Raw genomic sequence first — 18935 nt, forward strand, 5'->3', positions numbered from 1 at the left:
ACAGCTGGCACTGCAGAGACATAAAAAACATAAACTATTTACCAATGTCCAGTGCAGAACAATTGTAAATATACTTACATGATATATTCCTATCTAGTAACTGAAAATGAATGCAACTCATGAACACTATTCAATAATAGAGCAATACACTTTGATGCATTTATACATTTTATTATAATTTAAAAATGGGATACGAATTTAACAACATAACTACTTTCTTGTCAAATGTTGTGAAACCAGTTTATTTGTAAATAATATCCATTAAAATGGCATGTAGGAAATACATCATGTAGCAGAAAACTATATTCCGTATATATAATTGAAAATATGATCAATCTCAATTTCACATCATATTATTGATCCCATAATAACTATGAAGCTAAGAAATATAAGTAGAAACTTCTAACAAATATAATGAATATATTACCTGAACAGTAATTAGTTGCTTTAATTCAAAGGTTACAATGGAATATGTTGTTCTTGTATGACATTTTTGTGACTCCAGTTTTGGAGATTTTTATTAAATGAGAAATGACATAGTTCTATCTTGGTTGATCAAATTACAAACTCCCTGGAACATCATGGACAGCATGGTGAACTGAGAACACATTGAGAACCAGCATGTGTCGATGTAACTGCATTAACCAGAGGCAGAAGTGGACCATGGCCTCCTATTGACTGCCTGCCATTGATCAGAACTGGCACTGTGCATGTCAATATGCAATTACTAAAAGGCCTCAACTGTCCTGCACAAGCAGAACACAATGAAAGTTTGATTTTCATCATAGTCGTATTGTCATTGATATTATTGTCAGGGTGCTTCAGGGATCTAATATTAGTAACATTTCAGTTGGTTTTTGGAAGTTGTGCCGCTGTTAGCTTCTATATCTTTGTCTTTTTTGGTGCCTTTGTGGATCAGAAGCCACGAGGCTCACCTTCTTTGTGGACATTTGAAATTGATCACCGAGCCCAGTATCCCCATCTTTTTCTAATCTTGACCAAAAATGTTAGTTGATTAACTCTAAGCATACTTTAAATTCATAGTCCAGTGTTTAGGATTTAGAGGCATCTAGTGGTGAGGTTGCAGATTACAACCAACTGAAACTTCTCCCGAGTGCCACGCGTGTGTGAGAACTATGACGGCCGATGCAAAAAGACCTCTCTCTAGACCCAGTGTTTGTTTGTCCTTTCTGGCCCGTGCTGTAGAAACATGGAGATACGACATGGTCGTCTCCACGAAGAGGACCAGCTCCACACTTAAATATACGGCTCTTTCTAAGATAACAAAAACGAAAGGATTCTTAGTTTCAAGTGATATTAAGAAAACAGTTTTTCACTTTGTTTTTCATCCCCCTTAATCCTACACACTGGACCTTTAACTGTAGTTTATGTGTCATTACCACGATATTTCCATAACCTGAACCATGAGGAATAGTTGCCGTGTGCAAATACTGCAAAACAAATTGGCATTAGTTGTAAAAAATAAGGACCATGTTTTTGTTTATACAAGTTCAAGTATAACTTTTATGCCATACTTGTTAAGTCAGATTTAGTTTGGAGTATACTGCCAACCACACTACAAACAGTATATTAGGGATCTCAATCAGTTTTATCTTGGTTTGTTGGGGTCTCGGTGGGCTGGACTGGCACGGCAGCAGGCTCCTTCTTGGAGCTGCATTTGGGGGTCCCGTTCAGGACGGTTTCCGAGGTCTGCTGTGTCTGGAAGTGCTTCCTGGAGCCCAGCAGGGACGGGTTGTTGACCAGCGTGTACAGCAGCTGCCAGCGAGAGCGAATCCTCTGACGGCTGGTCGCCTTGTTTGGCCTATTCTCCTGAATCCCTGAAAGCACGGAGGAGCAGGCTGTCAGGGCAGAATGAGACACCAGACTGAAAATACTGCATGTCACTGCGTATGTACAGTATGTTTTGATTTCTGGGAAACCTATAAAAACCCTGTGGAGGATTGAAATGAGGTGAAATAAACATTGTGGAGAAACAATCCTTTCAACTGATTCATTGTTCCTCGAAATAATTATTCATATGTTGGATGCTCAAACACTTCAAGTGTTGCCTAAACATAATTGACAATGCAGTTTTGAAACTGCAAGAGCACCACAAGCTTTTAAAACACTTTAACGTTAATCCACACATGTAGAACGGATGGCGATTGGGTTTCAATATCGATTGGTTGCATTGTCATAAAAGTTGGTGCAGACATTCATGTTTGTTGTGAACTTTAATGATGCCCTGAGTTTTTATCTAGTGCAATCATCTGGTCTATATTTTAAATTGTCCAATACTTCCTAAGTCTATCTCTCTGAGAATTTGATTTTCTTTACAATAAGCAGTATAGCCTCATGGGTGCATTACAGCGGCTCAAGATTTTATATTCACTACTGGACTTTAATACATTTTAAGGAACTCTGTAAAGGACAGGTCAAATGTGAGGTTGGGCAACACGTATGTGAAGATATGTATTGTGTGTGTGTGTGTGTGTGTGTGTTTACAGTTCAGGGCCTCTACCTTCCTCTGCGTCTCTTATCTTCTGCCCAGCTCTGCCGCCCTCGACCATCATGTCCAGCAGCAGCCCACAGAAAGCCTTCATCACCGGGTGTGACTGGCTGACCTCCACCTTCAGGGAGTGGGCGTAGTATCGGTAGGCTGGATGGGGTCAAAGTTCACAGAGTATGGCTATTGTCAGACTGAGACCTTTACTTAAAATATCTTCAGTTGATGTTGGAGTTATTTAATGTTTATATTATCATCAACAAATTACTTCCAAAGTACAAAACTAGTGAATAAGTTACTGACAAGTATTGTCTGTTTACCCAACACTCCTCAATGCTGTAGTTTGCCTTTGTTGTCCAAAAACTATAAAAGATTATACCTGGATCGTAGGACTCTGCGGTGCGATGCAGCAGACTGATGTCAATACGACCGAGATGGACGATGTTGTACAGAGCTGTTATCACCATTCTCCATATTGCGACTATCAGTCCCACTACGGTGTTGATCAGGAACAGCAGGTACGTCAGGAGGAACAGACTCTCTCTGCAAAACACCATCAAATATTTCAGAAAAAATTAGGACGGTTGTCTTTGTTTTCTTTGTTGAGGTAAAGGAACATGCCCCCGATCAGTTTACTTGGCATGTTTCGTACCACCCAGACTGCAAAAAGAAATTGCGTAATGTCTTTTGTGGTTTTGGAGGAGCTGCGTCATGTCTGAGAACATGCCCCCCGATTGGGTTTTTAACTAAAACCCTGCTTTCTACAAGTGCGTATTAGAACCATAGGTAAAAAAAATATGGGAGGGGGTTAATATTCTTGGAAAAAAACTTTTCTGTGATTAAAGTCACAAATTTACAAGAAAAACTGTTTTTTTACATTAAGGAACCCCATCGCTTCACTTCACGTTGGATCAACCTCAAAACACCACAGATGCCACAGTTGAACCCTGCAGTACTGTGAGTAGTCGAGTGCAAAAATATTAAATATATTGTATATTATTGCCACTGTATATAAGAAGATTGTTGCACTTGGCAGCTCACGTTTTGGCAGTATTTAACTGCCTCTTCTGTGACGTGATGAGGTTGCGATGTGGTTCCTTGAGTTTTTTTGTGAGTTTACTCTCAGAGAATATCCTAGTTTGTTCTCTGAACAAGATCCCCCTATCTGAGCTTTGTAATAATTATTTTTTTTTTACCTAAAGCAGCCCCAGTTTGGCGTAGCTTTCAAGCAGGGATAGGTGGAAAATGTGGGTATTTACCGTACAGAGGGGATCCAACAAAAGAAGGTTTTGAGTTGCATTCTGTAGTATTTTTGGAGCTTGACCCTATAGGGACTAAAAGTCAGGCTACCTTGGCCACTGTGGCTTACATTTCTTTTGTAATCTATCCCTTGTGAGTTCTCCAACTTTAAAGACTGCAATACGGTACCTCTTTAACTGTTTAGTTGAGTTTAGTTCTGTATTTTTTATTTTCCAAAAGAAAAAGCCTTAACGGTGTTTCAAAAATCAGATGAAATTCACCCTAGGTTACTAAAGGACGTCCAGGTCCCTCATATTTGTAGAAAATAATACAATAGATGTGACCTCATATCCTCAAAGGCAGACCCGGCCCCATGCAACACCCATGATCAACAATCAAAATGGATGGTTCAATGGTTTCATCTCAAGAATTTCATCTTTTTTTGATCGGCAGGTGAAAAACAAAAAGTAAGGGATTCTTCCACTTCTTTGATTGCCTAATCAATACATTATTCACAATACATCAACCTCCATTCCAATAAATGAGCTTTACAAACCTGTTGTTCAAGTCTCTCGTACCGGCTTCCTTTTTGATGAAAGCAAACTTAGCAGTCACATGTTGAAGCACTGTAACCAGGGCCAGTGTGACCCAGCCCGGCCTGAGACATCACAAAGATGGAAAAAACAATTAAATATAATCTCTGTTTTGATCTGTTAATAACAAACTAAAATGAAGAGGTAATGTACATGAGAGGTTGTTGACTCACCATGCCTTCCCCGCGATTGTGAAGGCGATGACATTACGACCGTAAAAAACAGGGATAATGATCAGAAACACCAGGAACAAGAAGCAGATGAAAAACACAACAGTCTGAATTGCCATTCCTGCAAAACACAACGCAGAAACAGGCCATTTTTTAAAACACATTTACAAAAGGTATTATACTTCTTTTTCAAAGCATTCTTTAATGAAGCAGTTCATTAAAAACGATTACGTGACAAACTGAGGAATGGATTCTCCTTCTTTGCTCTTTAAATCTAGAATTAATCAAGGGATAACCTTTTATATTTTTGATATATATCATCAACATATCCCATTAAAAGACCAAAGTCCGTCTCTGGATACTGTCTACTTTGTTGTCCCTGTCTGTTACATTCAGCCCCAAATGTATTCCTGAAGATTAACATTTAAAAAAACAGATCATAAATATAGTTTGATAACTTTATGAAACAGTTGGTCACACAACATAAACAGGGGGAAGTAGTGCATTTGTTTGGATTATTTTCAGCGGCGGATTAATCCACAATTGGTGATTCAGTGAGTTTTGGTGGCAGCAGGTATGTACATAGGTGCATTCAGAGAGTATTCTCATTGTTATTGTCTCCCTACTCTATCTACAATCAGGAGCGCAGCTCAGGTGCCTCCCATTTCTCTTGATCGTCTTTGAGAATCTCACCTTGATTGGAGTCCACCTGTGGTAAATTATATTGATTGATTTGAAGAGGCACACACACCTGTCTATTTAATGACTCACAGCTGACATCGGAGCCAAGGAGCAAGCCATGAGGTCTTTTTGGTTTGCTTTGGAACGACTGAGTGTAGATTGATGAGGGAAAAATTAATTTAAACTATTTTAAGCTGAAATAAAGGTGAAGAAGTCTGAATACTTTCTAAATGCGCTGTACCTTGTATCCTTTGAGTAATCCTCCTAACAACACTTGCTAGAAGGATTCATTTGTTATTGGTTTTAGTCTATTTTTGAGATTTGTTGACAATAAGAAAAACACTGAATATAACCAGCATTTCCCTTCAATAAAGTAAAAATCAGTGAAGGTTTTCTTGACTATTTGAGCTTTACCGACGCAGACGATTGCAGCCTGGTATCCGGTCAAACCCATCCAACAGACAATACCAGGTTTAGATGGACGGATGGTCTTCTGGCTGTTATAAATGCTGTAAACATCTCCCTTATACAGTCCTCTCAGGTTTGACCTGAAACAAATTAAAAACAGTGATGCATGAGGTTCAAACAGGAAGGCGTGGGAATCTAATCTCAAGTGTAACAAAGCATCAGAGAGTCGTCGACAGGTTTATATAAGGTGGCAAAAGAAGGTGAGGTTTGGCTGTTGATGGACATGAAGCTAATCAGTACGAACCATTAAACACTGTGTGCTTTCATACCCATAATACCATACTATTTAGTATGCCAGAAAAAGGTTTTGTATGTTCCAATAGACGGTATGGAAAAGTGTTACTGCATTTGGTTGCTATTTGCAATATGTCTGGACAGGAAGTCAGTAAATTTAGGGAATTTTAGATATTGGTACCATTTTGCATCTTACCAATAAAATACAAAAGAGGTTTGCTTTTTGTTCGTTGCCCACCATTAAGTGTCAGTTTTGGCCCTCAAAGGGAAAAACGTTTGGATACCCTTGGTCTAGAGGATTTGTAAATAGACAACTATTTTCAAACATATTCATCCAATTATTTCATAAGGTGATAGTATGTCAATAGTGCTTTTATAGCTTGTTGCACTGCCCCCAAGTGACCCAAAAAATCTGCTGATTGCGCTACAATAAAGGTTTATTTTACTCGTGACTCCTCAGTGGCATCTCCAGACATTTTTTGACTGGGATGACAGGAAGTAAATATACACACCAATCACAATGCAACAGAGTGACACTTTACAGATCTAATATTAAGCTTCCATACTTTCTTTAACTCCTAAAGAGAAATTGTACCTTCACATACAATAGGCCACATACAAAGCCTGTGTGGACAAAAAAATGGTGTGAACTCTGCTGCACTGCTGCCTCTTTAGGTTTAAGAGAATTGCACTATAAACAAAAGTCTGGTTTATTCGTCAAACAGTTGAAATTGGCAGATAGCGATGAACCTCAAGGTTTTAATGCACTTACCTGTGAAGTACCATGGACCTCATGAGCGTGATAAGACTGACCAAACAAGACAAGGTCATCGCACAGAGGTAGCACACTGTGAAACAACATGGTGGAAAAGAAAAAACAAATGAGTAATTTATCTTATAACGATACACACCCAGATTTCAACACATTCTCAAACCCAACTTCTCAAATACCGACACTTGGCCAGTGCTGCTAAGCTTCAAACTATGATGCTCTACATACACTTCTAGCAGCAGTTTCAGACGTGACAGGGACGGCTTGTCAAAAGCGTCTTTTCAAAATATACTCCCGTCTTTGCAGGTAGTTTATGTTTAGTCAACAAAACCACTCAGTGAGGATTAGGAAAAGAGCGTTGTTGACGTCAACTTGACTGACTAACGTCTCAAGTGACCAGCCAGTGCCTAATGGCTCACATAACTAATGACCGGTGTGACTAAATGTCAACATTGACTTTTTGTTTCACACGTGACCATAGACTGTACATAAGAAGTGGACGTAGTCGTCGTGACGTCGCCCATTGGTTTGTGGACTGCTGTTTTGAAGCCTCCCTCCATTTTGCCATTTTGTCTGTCGCCATCTTGGATTATGGCCGCCGCCATCTTGAAGTGAAAAGTTGGGTCATTTTCTGACAGACTTTCATACAATCGGTTTGCCTATTGCAGCCAGAGGAGTCACCCCCTGGTGGCCATTAGAGAGAATGCACGTTTAAGACACTTTGGCATTGCCTGACTCACTCTTCAGAACCAGAAGTTGCCGACGGCACGGGACACAAACAGTCCTGTGTATCTTTGACCCACCACCCTACATGGACTTTTCTGCATTTTTTATACTACATCAGTTGCTCTGACCATCTAATAACAATGTGGATGGGTTTACATTGGAGTTAAAGCCCAGTGCGTCTCGTACAGTTGCAAATTGGCGCTTCTGTGGATCTGTCACAGACGCCAAGATGCACTCACAAAGCGTGTGTATTTGAGAAGTTGGGATTGAGAATGGGTTGCAGATTGATGTTGAAAGTTGTTTTTTTTTAAATCAACCCCACATACCCTCCAGCAGCCAAGTATAGAAGGTCACAATTTTGACGACCTCCATCCTGTCATCTGACAGAACGATCCCAAACCCCAGCAACAGGAAGGCGATGTTTTCATCGATACCAGCACGGACAATGTGGAGAGTGGGGACCACCAGGACGACTAACAACAACGCCGTCTGAAATATATACAAATTTCACATCATTTCACAAAGGCAAACAGGAGTAACTATACTATGTCTGATTTAAGAGGTCTACGGAAGACTTACATGATATATCGCCACAAGGGCAACAAATGCTGATACAGCCAGTTTTAGTGGAAAATGAAACACTGCAAGACAAAATAAGTCACGTTCACATCCGTCACAATGGAGTTTATTTCAGTCACAGCAATTTAGGACTCAACATAACTGCATCCCTTCAAAGATTCTGCTTTGAATTTTTTTTATACAAACTGTCAGATTTCCACTGAATGTGACATGAATACAAAACGGCTGCTATTAAAAACAAAAAACTCTACTCGTTTAAGTGCACACACCTTTTTCTGGTATATAAATATAACTCTTAGGCACCTCCAGTATCCTCTCTGCCAGCGTTGGTTTGTCTGTAGTTGAAGAGCTACAATAGAACGTAGAGAACAAAGGATGTTAGCCACACACAGCACGAATGCTCGTTCTTTGAATTTTAAGCAAGATGCCTTCTGTACCTTATTTATTTTACTATTTATCTTTTCAAAATAGTTTTAAGTAATGTACAGTATTTGCTTACAATTATATTACTATTATTTTTTATTCTCTTTTTCCTATTTCTCCATTGTTTCATTTCATGTCTTGATTCAGCTCAATGTGTAATAAATTCTCCATTTTAATGACCACATGGATGTCTGGTTTTCGTTATCTTCCGTGTGACATGTTCTCAAAACGTTTTGAAGGGAAAGAAACATAAATTTGCTGCCTTATCTCCATTTACCCGGCAGTCGAGGACTTTTTCTTGAGAAGGGACTTCACATAGTTGGTGTAGTAGCTGCTGTCCAGATCCTAGGAGCAATACAAATCAGAGTTATGATGAGTCACTATATCAGAGGAAGTTATTAGTAGAGGGTCATGTGTTTTGATTTCCTTCACAATTAACAGTGGAAAGGTTTTCCAGTGTAACTCTTCAGCATCATTTCTAGGTGACAGTAATTATTCTATTCTGTGTTACTTGGGGTCTTGTTTCTTCTAATTCCTGTGAGCTTCAATGTATGTTTGGTTGAACATATGACAAAAAAAAAAAAACATCATTCTCAATGGATGTTAATGAACAATTAACAAGAGTAAATAAAAATACAACAAAAAACCTGAAGGTAAAGTAAAAGATTAATGACTGAAAGTGTTTTTCTTTCCTGCTCACCACAAGGATTTCTCCTCTAAATCATTGGCAAAAACTGGAGACAGATTAAACCTGCTGTTGAAACAAAAACTCTGTTGTATTAATATGTTTGAAAGCGGAAAAAATATCACCTCCCTTGTCATAATCTGCTTGAGGACGCTGAGCTAAACCCACTTTGTTATGCACAAGCTGCTTACAGTAATCATGGTTATGTTTTACATAGTTGAAATTCATGCTTCTTACTTCAGTTGCAGCAGCGACAGCCTGTGATTAGTTAAAATGTTGGTATTTACACATGTCATAGGGCAGAAAAATGAGTGGACATTTGGTACTTTTCTCCTGGCTGAATGTTAATGTCTGTATTCTGACTTTTCTCACCTCGTCAGTCTTTGGTCCTTTCACAAACAGCAAAATAAACTGGACACAGAGATATGCAAGGCAGGCCAACTGAGGCAGACTTGCAAGCAGAGCGTAGTACTTATAGATCTGTGCGGAGGAAAATGTAAATACAAATGTTTTAAAGTATCATTTCAACTAAAATCAGTAAAAAGACTAAAATCAAGTTTTGAGATGTGGTTTTATGTGTCTCAGTTGAGGAGAATCACATTTTGTATTTAGAGTGGATTGTATTTCAACCCAAAAATTAAGTTCATTGTATTCAGTCTCGATCACCAGGTGATGTGCTGGTTCATGTTTACACTGTGATCTGTAGGCTTTAGCTTCTACCTTTATGTTTTTAACCTGTTTTTGTGCTGAACTAATTTAACATCCTAGACATAGCCTTAAAACACATATCATAGACCCTTCTGTCTGCTTCTCTATGAATTTCTTTTTTCTCCAAAAATTACATATTTATTAAGGGTGTGTAGTTAGTGACAGTGTGGGCTCCTTGACAGCTTGACGGTGTAGCAGCAGGGGGCAGGGCTTAATTATGTTTGTCAATTTTGTAATATAAAGCTATGTATACCATGATTAAAACATTAACATGCTGTTGGTGTCTCACCTCTGGAGTCTTTGGACAGTCAAACTTCTGCCACACCAGGACCGCGAAGTGACTGAAGGAGAGGAGCGTCCCGAACACATAACCTGCTTTGTGCTGCAGAGTGCAACAGACCAACAGAGGATAATACAGGACAGGATAGTAGAAGATGGCGATTATCTTCATGTACTCTGAAAAGCAAGGGATTTAAGAAAATGGTTCATCAGTCTCTGATGTGTGACCTCACATTGGATACGGATACATCTGGACCCCAAATATGTTTCATATTTAACATTTCTACATACATGAATCAACTTATGCTGTTTTAACTGCTCCTGATGCTTTTTCCCTATTTCAAACTGCATCATCATTTACGTTGAGGTTCAGGCTCCAAAACTAATTGGAAAGGTTGAGTAAAAGATCATATTTTGGGTTTAAAAAGGTACGTTACTTTTGGTTTCACACGGGACCCAAACACAAAGCCTTGTGGGTGAAAGTCCTGTGTGCAGACTCATGCAAGGTGATTAAATGTATTTGTGATACGACACATGCAAACGTACATCTGGGAGAAAAAAATGTTTCCCTCAAAACATAACTGACGATGCAGTTCTTCCCCATTTTCCAAGCTAGCTTATGTTCTTACCCATGTATCTTGATTATCAAAAAAATACATTTATTCAGGGTCCCCTTAAATCACTTAATTTCATCATTTTATGATACTGCTACTTGGGGATCCAAAATCGCAAATTAAACACAAAGTGGCTTTAAGTCCAACATCTTAATCATTACCACAATATTGTAAGGTACGCTTACAAGCATAAGCAACATTTAGGGCTTCACTTTGGTCTGCGAGTGATCAAATTCACTTCCAGGAACTACTTAACATGTACATCCATTTTAATATAATAAGTTTATAAAGCTAAAAGGCCTTTTAAGAAGAAGTTCCAAACTGATTAATCTGTGTTACTGCACATTCTATGATTGTGCATCTATCTGAAAGATGAAATGTTAAATATGTTTGTCCTTTTATGTTCCTATCAGAACCATCAGAACAATGAGAGTATCACCAAAGCGCATAACATCTCAACAACAAATCTAGACAATCGTATGGATGCAGCTCCAGTCATCATTACAAATTAACCGTATAAATGTTCACCTTTAAGGTTCGCTGGAGTGTCTTTGGAGAAAGGCAGAGGGTCTGGGGCGATCACCAGCATTGCTAGCTTGCTAAACACCAGTCCAAAAACAGCCACGACGAGGCCTTTTTTCTGAGTCTGGTCCAGGAAGTTGGCTGGACTGTGAGATCATGAACAGAAACATTTATATATTATGTGACAAACCGGCACTCTAAAGTCCTATTTATGTCTAGACTTCCCACCTGAAGATACTGGAGGATCCTCTTGTAAATCCTTGGCAGAATTTGTTTTTCCTGGTGAGAACTGCCAGGATTAACACGACCACAAGCTACAGGGAAAGATGAAATCCATCAGAACATCTGTTACGCCTCTTAAACACCACGTCCTCATTAGGGTTGTAACTGTACATCTGTGCACATATTGGACTGGAACATGAACTAATATTATCACTGTTTTCTCCTTTTTTTTAGGTTCAGTTGCTGCCTGAAAATGTTCAGAGATTTGCTCATATCGTAACAAGGACCGACTGTGACTGTGACTGTGTTTGTATTGTGAAGTTGACGTGATCCCTCTAGACATTCTCTGTCTAGATAGGTTTTTGGTGTGTGGAGTAGACACGGGCACTATGTAAAATAAGAGTTTTGGGGTATTTTTTGTGATGAAAATGGAACACAACATCGCTGAAGATTTGCACCGATCACGCTGTGCACAGTTGTCGTGCTAAAAATGTGCATGGCTGTTCCCGTCTTTTCACATACCACTTGTGAAAAATGACTTTAAATAAGGTTCTCTATTTAAACTTTTATCTTACAGCAAAACATGTGCTTCACTAAAATGCCTTGTAGCCTCTTACTTGGAACAAACATCTTAATTTGCTACTGGTAATTTTTGTCTGGCAAGTCACCAGCTGATTGGTGGATATCTGCTTTATATCTCTTGGCTTCAGAAAAAACGTCCATGTGTCAATATCACAACCAGTTACAAAAATACTATCCTGTACCTCATTAAGGCACAAGATGTCCAATTTATGCTATTCATAGTGTTTAGCAGCAACAGTATCCCATTAAAACTATACAACTTTATAAAATAACAACGCAAAGCCGCTTTGTAGATGCATTTGGAAGTTGGGATAGACCGACCAATCAGTCATGAGGTCGTTGAATAAAGAACCTCATTTTGCAGAGAACATCCTTCAGACGACAACATCTTGTTATTTCTGCAGTGACCCAGCTGTCACAGTTTAGTCCACATTATTTACTGAGCAGGAAAATCGGTCAATGTCCATTCTGTGTGTACAGGATGAAGAGTTCCCTGACTGAGGTAAAGTGGCCTTCCTTTGTAATTGTGTGAGGACGAAATAATGGCTAACATCATGAAAAATAATGTCTGCCTGAAGCAGCCGATGGATTCATAGAAAAAGCACTAAAGGATTTGATGGAAGATGCAAAAACATCAGACCAAGTCTACACTCATGTTCCACTTATGGTCAAATTGCACATACGGACTCCCCTTTTGGGCTTCTAGTCCCACATGGGGAACAAACAGTTGTCTCCTGGCTTAAAGATCGCTGGTTGTTGGACCCATCTATCTATTGCTCTATCTATATGTCTGTCTATCTATCTATCTATCTATCTATCTATCTATCTATCTATCTATCTATCTATCTATCTATCTATCTATCGTTTCTGCTGTCTTTAAACTTCCCCGTTCATGATTACCTTTATTTTTTGTAGGCTTAGCTACGAATGCTGGATGAGACCATCCTGTTAGATCATAATTTCACCAGTTTGTATTCAGTGATTTTTTTTGTTAAACAGATGATAGTTTTATAGACCTGTCTAATAAATATTTTGCGACTTTGCCTGAACCTGAGCATTTGCAATAATCGGTCTGTCACCATACCCCTTTAGTTCTCCCTCGATCAAGTGGATCAATGACCAACACAGTGGCCAGATATTGCTTATCCGGACATCTTTACATGTTTTATTGAATCACCAGCTATTGTGTTGTCTGACCATTGATGTATAAAGAGAACTGGATACATTGTTGGAGGCGGGCCCCTGTTTATTCCTGAAAGTTGCTCAGTTGTGGTCTAAATGGCAATCCTAGATTTGCGAAAAACTTTCCAAGACTCAACTGCCCAACGACCTAACGTTAACTTAACTTCAACCCGCAAGTTGTAATTCCACAATTTGGCCACTCCAAAATTGGCCTCTAATCTAAATGACATCCAACACAAGGTACAGTCCCTTTTTTGAACTTGTGTACTTACAGATATCGACAGCATGCATATGTGGAAGATCCTGTCGTCCGCTGTGGGGTCACATGGCAAAATAACTCTGTGACAAAAAGGCAACACACATTTAAATAAACAAAGCTCAGTTATTGGCAAAAGTTAGAACATAAAAAAATAAAACAAAGTCAGAGAAATGTTAAATTGTTTTAAAGAACGGCTTCTGCAAATATTTCGCAAACATTTTATGATTTGCAGAGCTGATAACTCAGATTGCTATTTTATTAGAGATCCATCAAATACAATCGCCACCTTTCAGCTATCATGAATCACCAGAGATCGGCTAATTAATTCCTATACTGCACTTCTTCATTTCATTTAAAACACCCCTTTGACACCTTTAGTTCTCATGGTGAGCTTTTCTACTCACTCTTTGGGTGGCTTGGTTGGCTCTGCGTTGTCCGAGTACCAGTCTGAATAATCATAGTAGGAATATTCAATAGGCTCTAATTCGGTCTTGCTGTGATTCATTGCAGCGGTTCAGTCGAGTCAAACGGATTGAAGCAGGTTGATCAAAGATCCAGAGGACTCCGGATCTTCCTCCTTCGAGTCGGGTGACTTCGCTCAGTGACCTGCTGGTGCTGTAACGAGTCGGGACAGTTTGGCCCAAACACCCAAACACATTCCAGTTCAACTGAGAGCTCAACACAGCAGATTAACACCAGCACAGAGGGGAGTAAGGCGAGAGAGAGAGAGGGGAGAGAGAGAGAGAGAAAATAAAGAGAAAGAAGAAACTGACTTTAAGTGACCTCTGCTGCTCCTTTAACTGATATAATTTCTCTTTGATGTTAAACTTGATCGTTAAACTTCTAAACCTGGTTTCATCATTCAACTTTATTATTGATGACATCATATTTATTGTGATTTAAATACAATCTGTTCAGTGATGGAATGTAACAAAGTACATTCATACTATAATTCTAAGTAGTGAACAAATTTGAGGTACTTGTACTCCATATTTTAAAGAAGGAGCTTATGAAATATGATGCTTTGGTATTTTAAGTTTGGTGACAGTTACTTGTTTATATATACCATTGATTTTCTTCATGCAATCAATGATGTTGTCTGATACAGTTGAATGTCTCATGTTTGTTGTATTCATGTAGAAAATGAAAGCACTTTGTGTGACCCATAACCTGTTTGCCTCCCTCTGCCTGTTACTTAAGAGACTAATCTTATAATAAGATGAAAATCTCTCATTTTAAACAGGGACAACCTTTGTGTGAAAAGAGCTTAGGAAAGGCCAAGATGAGAATGTGGATCATTTGACACGTGGAGTAAGGCCTCAGTTTAAGATCACGTTATATTGCCATGATTATGAAAATAAGGACTAAAGGAAATATAGTAAGAGTGTGGCGTTACAGCAGCAGAACATAGATCACAAAGCTTCAACTTTACCAAACTGGGGCATAAAGATGGACTCGGTGATCCAGTTAAATCTTCTCCTGTGAAATCAGACGAATCTCCTTTTGAGAGTTGAAAGATTCTTAATCTGGATGTTTGAGCTCGCTCTTATGAGAGAGGCCGCAGAGGGCCAGCTGATCAGGATTTTCTGACATGAGGGCCTCACAGAGGACCCTCAGTACTTTACTGCTGCTATTTCAACATAAAAAAGGCAGCACTGGCTTAAAAACAAGTGTTTGATGTGTCCACTACGCATCCAGCTCTGCTCCTCTGATGTTTTTCATGTGTTTGAATCAGAAGGTAAAGTAATACTGAGTGACGTCGCTTATCAGACTGACATTTAGTGGAGGAAAATCAACACTTGCGTCACAACTGTCTGCTTCCACATCGCATTTCAACAATTTACTGTCACTATACAGGTGGAAGACTTACAACTTACTGCTCAGTTAAGAAGACAAGAGACAGACAGTCCTTTACTTTGTGATGCTTTTGTTTAACTTAACTGTTTTTGCCTCTTCAGTCAGTCTGTCTGTCAGTCCACCTCTGACTAGGATAAATCCTAATAACATTGGTAACAGTTTAATTTGTCTAATACTTAAACTTATGACATTTTTTGTTTCTTGAATTATTCATGAATTTTAAAATGACAACATGTCTGTGGAAACAAAGAACATGAGTTCTGTTTCTTATTCAACTCTCTTTCACTGTATCCATCCATCTTTAACAGGCCCTTAAGCTCAACATGTCTGTTCTATACAGTAATTGGAACATACATGAGATTAAATTGGCCTTCTGCAAACTGAGCAGATTTGATCTGCACAGCTGAGAAAAACTGTAACTCCCATTGATAGTTTATACTTTGAGATTATGTTTAGGGTGTGTGTGTGTGTGTGTGTGTGTGTAGGGTTTTGTGTGATACACCAGACAGAAGAGGGCGCTGTTTCTCTGTGTCACAGAAGGTTCAGGTCTCAGTCAACTCAGTTTTAATGTGTTGGAGCTGACACACATTATATCCCATATTATTTTTGTCCTTTCTTTATATATAGCTCTATCTTTAAAGTCATGCACGAGGAACTATTTCCCCTCATTAGTAAAAGTTTTTAGGCTAAATCATCTTTTGTAAAGTGCAACACTAAAAAACAGATCAAAAACATTTTCAAGCATTTTCTTTACTTTATCAAGGCATGAAAACATGAATATAACAATCACATTATTGACAGCAGGGATATACAGTCTTATCTATCACCAAACAAATAAAGATCTGCTTTGTAAATCTCACAAAAAACACAAAAATAATGAAACACTAAAGATGAAATGTGAACGTGACTCACTTCAGACACAAATCAAATTCTAAAATATGATACAAATAGACAGCAAGCATGATGACAAGAATTGGATTGCATTTTCAGAATGACCTGATGTGGAAACAACAAACAAATAATAAAGTGGCCTTTAGGAACAATAACGGCACGCAGAATCTCTGATATGTATACAGGAATACAAAGCAAATATCTGTCAAATATCATCCCTCCATACACGGAGGTTTTCGATGACTGCACAGGTTTTTAGTTTTTGAACATGTCACACAACAGTTTCTCCATGGGAGTGTTTCCGATGGTCCTGTGGAAGAACAGCAGCTCGATCCGCTCCGAATTCACAAAACGCAGAGAGGGAAGAAGAAGAAGCAGCTTTCCAAACCTGAATACACAAAAGAAACAAAAAATATAATCAAGTCCTGTATACAACAGGAAATAGAAAAGCATGCATGATTTATTGCTCATCATAATAATTTAATACACTTCAAACACGCGTGTCAATAAGCAAAGTGCAAGTCAACATGCATGTCTTTCAAGTCTTAAAGTTTTCCATTAAAAGATTACATTTTAAAACAGTTTTAATGTTGTTTTGAGAATAGCTGGGAACCTTATAATTAGATACTTATTTTGTGTTTTTTCCCTAGTAATGGTTTTGCCATTTTGTATTCAAAATGTATTATTCATTCTGCTATGAGCACATTTGCATAATTAACTACAAAATGATAGAAATAAGAGAAAGAGAGAAAATAAATAAAAACGGTACGCTCCATGATTTTGTTGTAGTGGCCCCAAATCACAAACTATGAGTTCCAAAGTTCAGGGAGTTTGTCTTTAAACTGACAATTTACTCGGACAAATACTGAGACAGAAAATGAACGGGACTTTGTAAATTGCATTTTAAATTGCCTTTTATTCTGAATAGAAAACAATTATATTAAATCTTTTTGGAATATGTCCTTTTAAGATTAAAAAGTAAAACCTTTAAACAACCTTTAAGGGAGAAATTAATAGTGGAAGTACAGGAAGATTATTCACCTAAAAGTTAATTTCCAATCACAAATTAACTTTAGTAACAAAGTAAAAAGTAAAAAAAGACAACAATTAGAATTAGATTTAAGAGAATAGAAGTATTTAAAGGTGGACATTTTTCAAGTATGCAGCGCTGTGGCAGTGATGTTATCAGACAAGTAACATACCTGGCAGGTTGACTGGGGTAGTGTGAGCGGATGTGTTGTCCCAGCATCACCTGAGACTGATCCTGCAGGTTCTCCCCTTGTTCTGGATCTTTCAAACCACGAGTCTCTGTAAGGGAGAGCAAACACCAACGTGAGTCACACAAATTCAGAGAAATACTGTGAAAAAGGTACTGAAAGAACATCTGTAATATGAGCTGGTGTCACTCTCAACACACAAGTACACCAATTTACAGCAGAATTATTTATATCGCAAAATGTTAAACAGTTAAACAGTTTAAAATCGTATCATTCAATGTATCCTCATACAACGATTTGTATGATAGCTTACGAAAGGTTATTTTGTTATTGTTCATGCCTTCTTCTACGAATGTCTAGCAACACGAATCATTGCGGTGTTTAGTCAACAAAACTAATTGGTTAGGTTGAGGAAAAGATCGTAAGTTGGGTTGAAATAACTACAGAAGTGATGTTACTTAAGTACGGAAATTATGTAACAAATAATTCAACGTTTATGTTAAGACTCGGGACAAGAACAACGGTTTCCTGGGTGAAAGTCCGGTGTCCCGTCAACCTCGACCTCCTCCTTTCACACAGACTTTATCGTTCCATATACTATGTCGCCTGTCTTGGCTCACGATTAAGTCGATTACGTACTAATTGATTACATGGATTCCATATGAATTAGAGTGCAACACTTGTCTTTGGTAAAGCTACACACAGTGTATGAGAACAGCCTGTTTTATTGCAGGGCAGCAATGAGATTGTTACAACATTAAACAGAAGCCTGAATGACTTCTGGATTCTTTATAGTGCCAACATTTCAGAATCCTGTTGGCCTCACCTGGCTTAAAGAGCACGATGGCCTTGAGGCAGGCAAACTCAGTGGGATCGACTGCGAGGGCCTTGAAGCGGCTGAAGACCTCCTGCAGGAGGCGCAGGTCCAGGCCGGTGTAGCTGGTCTTTACCTGCATGCCGGGGCAGAGGTCTGGCAGAGAGAGCAGCGGGCAGCTGTCCAGAGGCAAAGACCACTGGATGGCACAGAGCAGGAAGAGCTCGCTCCATGCCTCCTCCAGCAGGATCACCTGGTGGAACACGAGCAAGAGTTGTAAAGTTAAAACTATGAAGGAAATAAAGCTTTGTGTTTAGCTTCACTGGTTAGGAACAGTAAGTACAAAGGGGGCTAAATTTAAAAAAAGCCCATTCCTGATAAAAAGTAACTTGTTGATAAAGTATAATATATAATTCTAAAAATCAATATTTATCAAGCAGTAACAGTCATGGCTTATTTTCAAGACAAAAGTGTTTTTTTTAATAATTAAATGAAAATGTTTGTATCTAAAATGTATTAAATTGAATTTATTAGAAGTAATTGATTCTTCTTGATCAACAAAGTCAAAAGTTTCAAGTTTGAAACTTTAATTTTAAATCATTTATAATTTTTTTCAACCAGTGCAAATTATATTGAATTAAAAATGTAACATTTGCAAAAAATTAAAATGACAAAATATATTTTAATATTGTGTAAAAGACAAATTTAAATA

General features: G+C 38.4%; 2 protein-coding genes across 3 annotated transcripts in view; both read right to left on the minus strand.

The window, feature by feature from the left end:
- Window positions 1-161: 161 nt before the first annotated feature.
- LOC116384277 (receptor for retinol uptake stra6-like) lies at window positions 162-14064 on the minus strand. 2 transcript variants are annotated; one of them, XM_031848781.1, is made up of 17 exons: window positions 13849-14064; window positions 13458-13524; window positions 11428-11513; window positions 11206-11345; window positions 10074-10240; window positions 9449-9556; window positions 8669-8736; window positions 8238-8317; window positions 7969-8030; window positions 7716-7878; window positions 6664-6739; window positions 5604-5737; window positions 4512-4629; window positions 4302-4403; window positions 2886-3049; window positions 2522-2659; window positions 162-1838 (listed from the first exon to the last, which is right to left on the minus strand). In XM_031848781.1, exons 1-17 carry the CDS (start codon window positions 13947-13949, stop codon window positions 1600-1602), a joined length of 2013 nt encoding a protein of 670 aa, XP_031704641.1. In that variant the 5' UTR covers window positions 13950-14064; the 3' UTR covers window positions 162-1599. The 2 variants fall into 2 exon arrangements, with proteins under 2 accessions (XP_031704641.1, XP_031704640.1); XM_031848780.1 differs by having other exon boundaries at window positions 162-1859.
- A 2044-nt stretch (window positions 14065-16108) lies between these two features.
- Window positions 16109-18935, minus strand: part of LOC116384217 (photoreceptor-specific nuclear receptor) — a 6014-nt gene continuing 3187 nt past the window's right edge. The window contains exons 6-8 of the mRNA XM_031848690.1: window positions 18236-18476; window positions 17395-17500; window positions 16109-16580 (exon numbers count right to left, since the gene is read on the minus strand). Coding sequence (XP_031704550.1) covers window positions 16448-16580; window positions 17395-17500; window positions 18236-18476 — 480 coding nt within the window. The 3' untranslated portion in view covers window positions 16109-16447. The remainder of the gene's footprint in view (window positions 16581-17394; window positions 17501-18235; window positions 18477-18935) is intronic.

This window comes from Anarrhichthys ocellatus, unplaced genomic scaffold, assembly GCF_004355925.1.
Source record: "Anarrhichthys ocellatus isolate YVR2014 unplaced genomic scaffold, GSC_Weel_1.0 scaffold8, whole genome shotgun sequence".
Lineage (NCBI taxonomy): Eukaryota > Metazoa > Chordata > Actinopteri > Perciformes > Anarhichadidae > Anarrhichthys > Anarrhichthys ocellatus.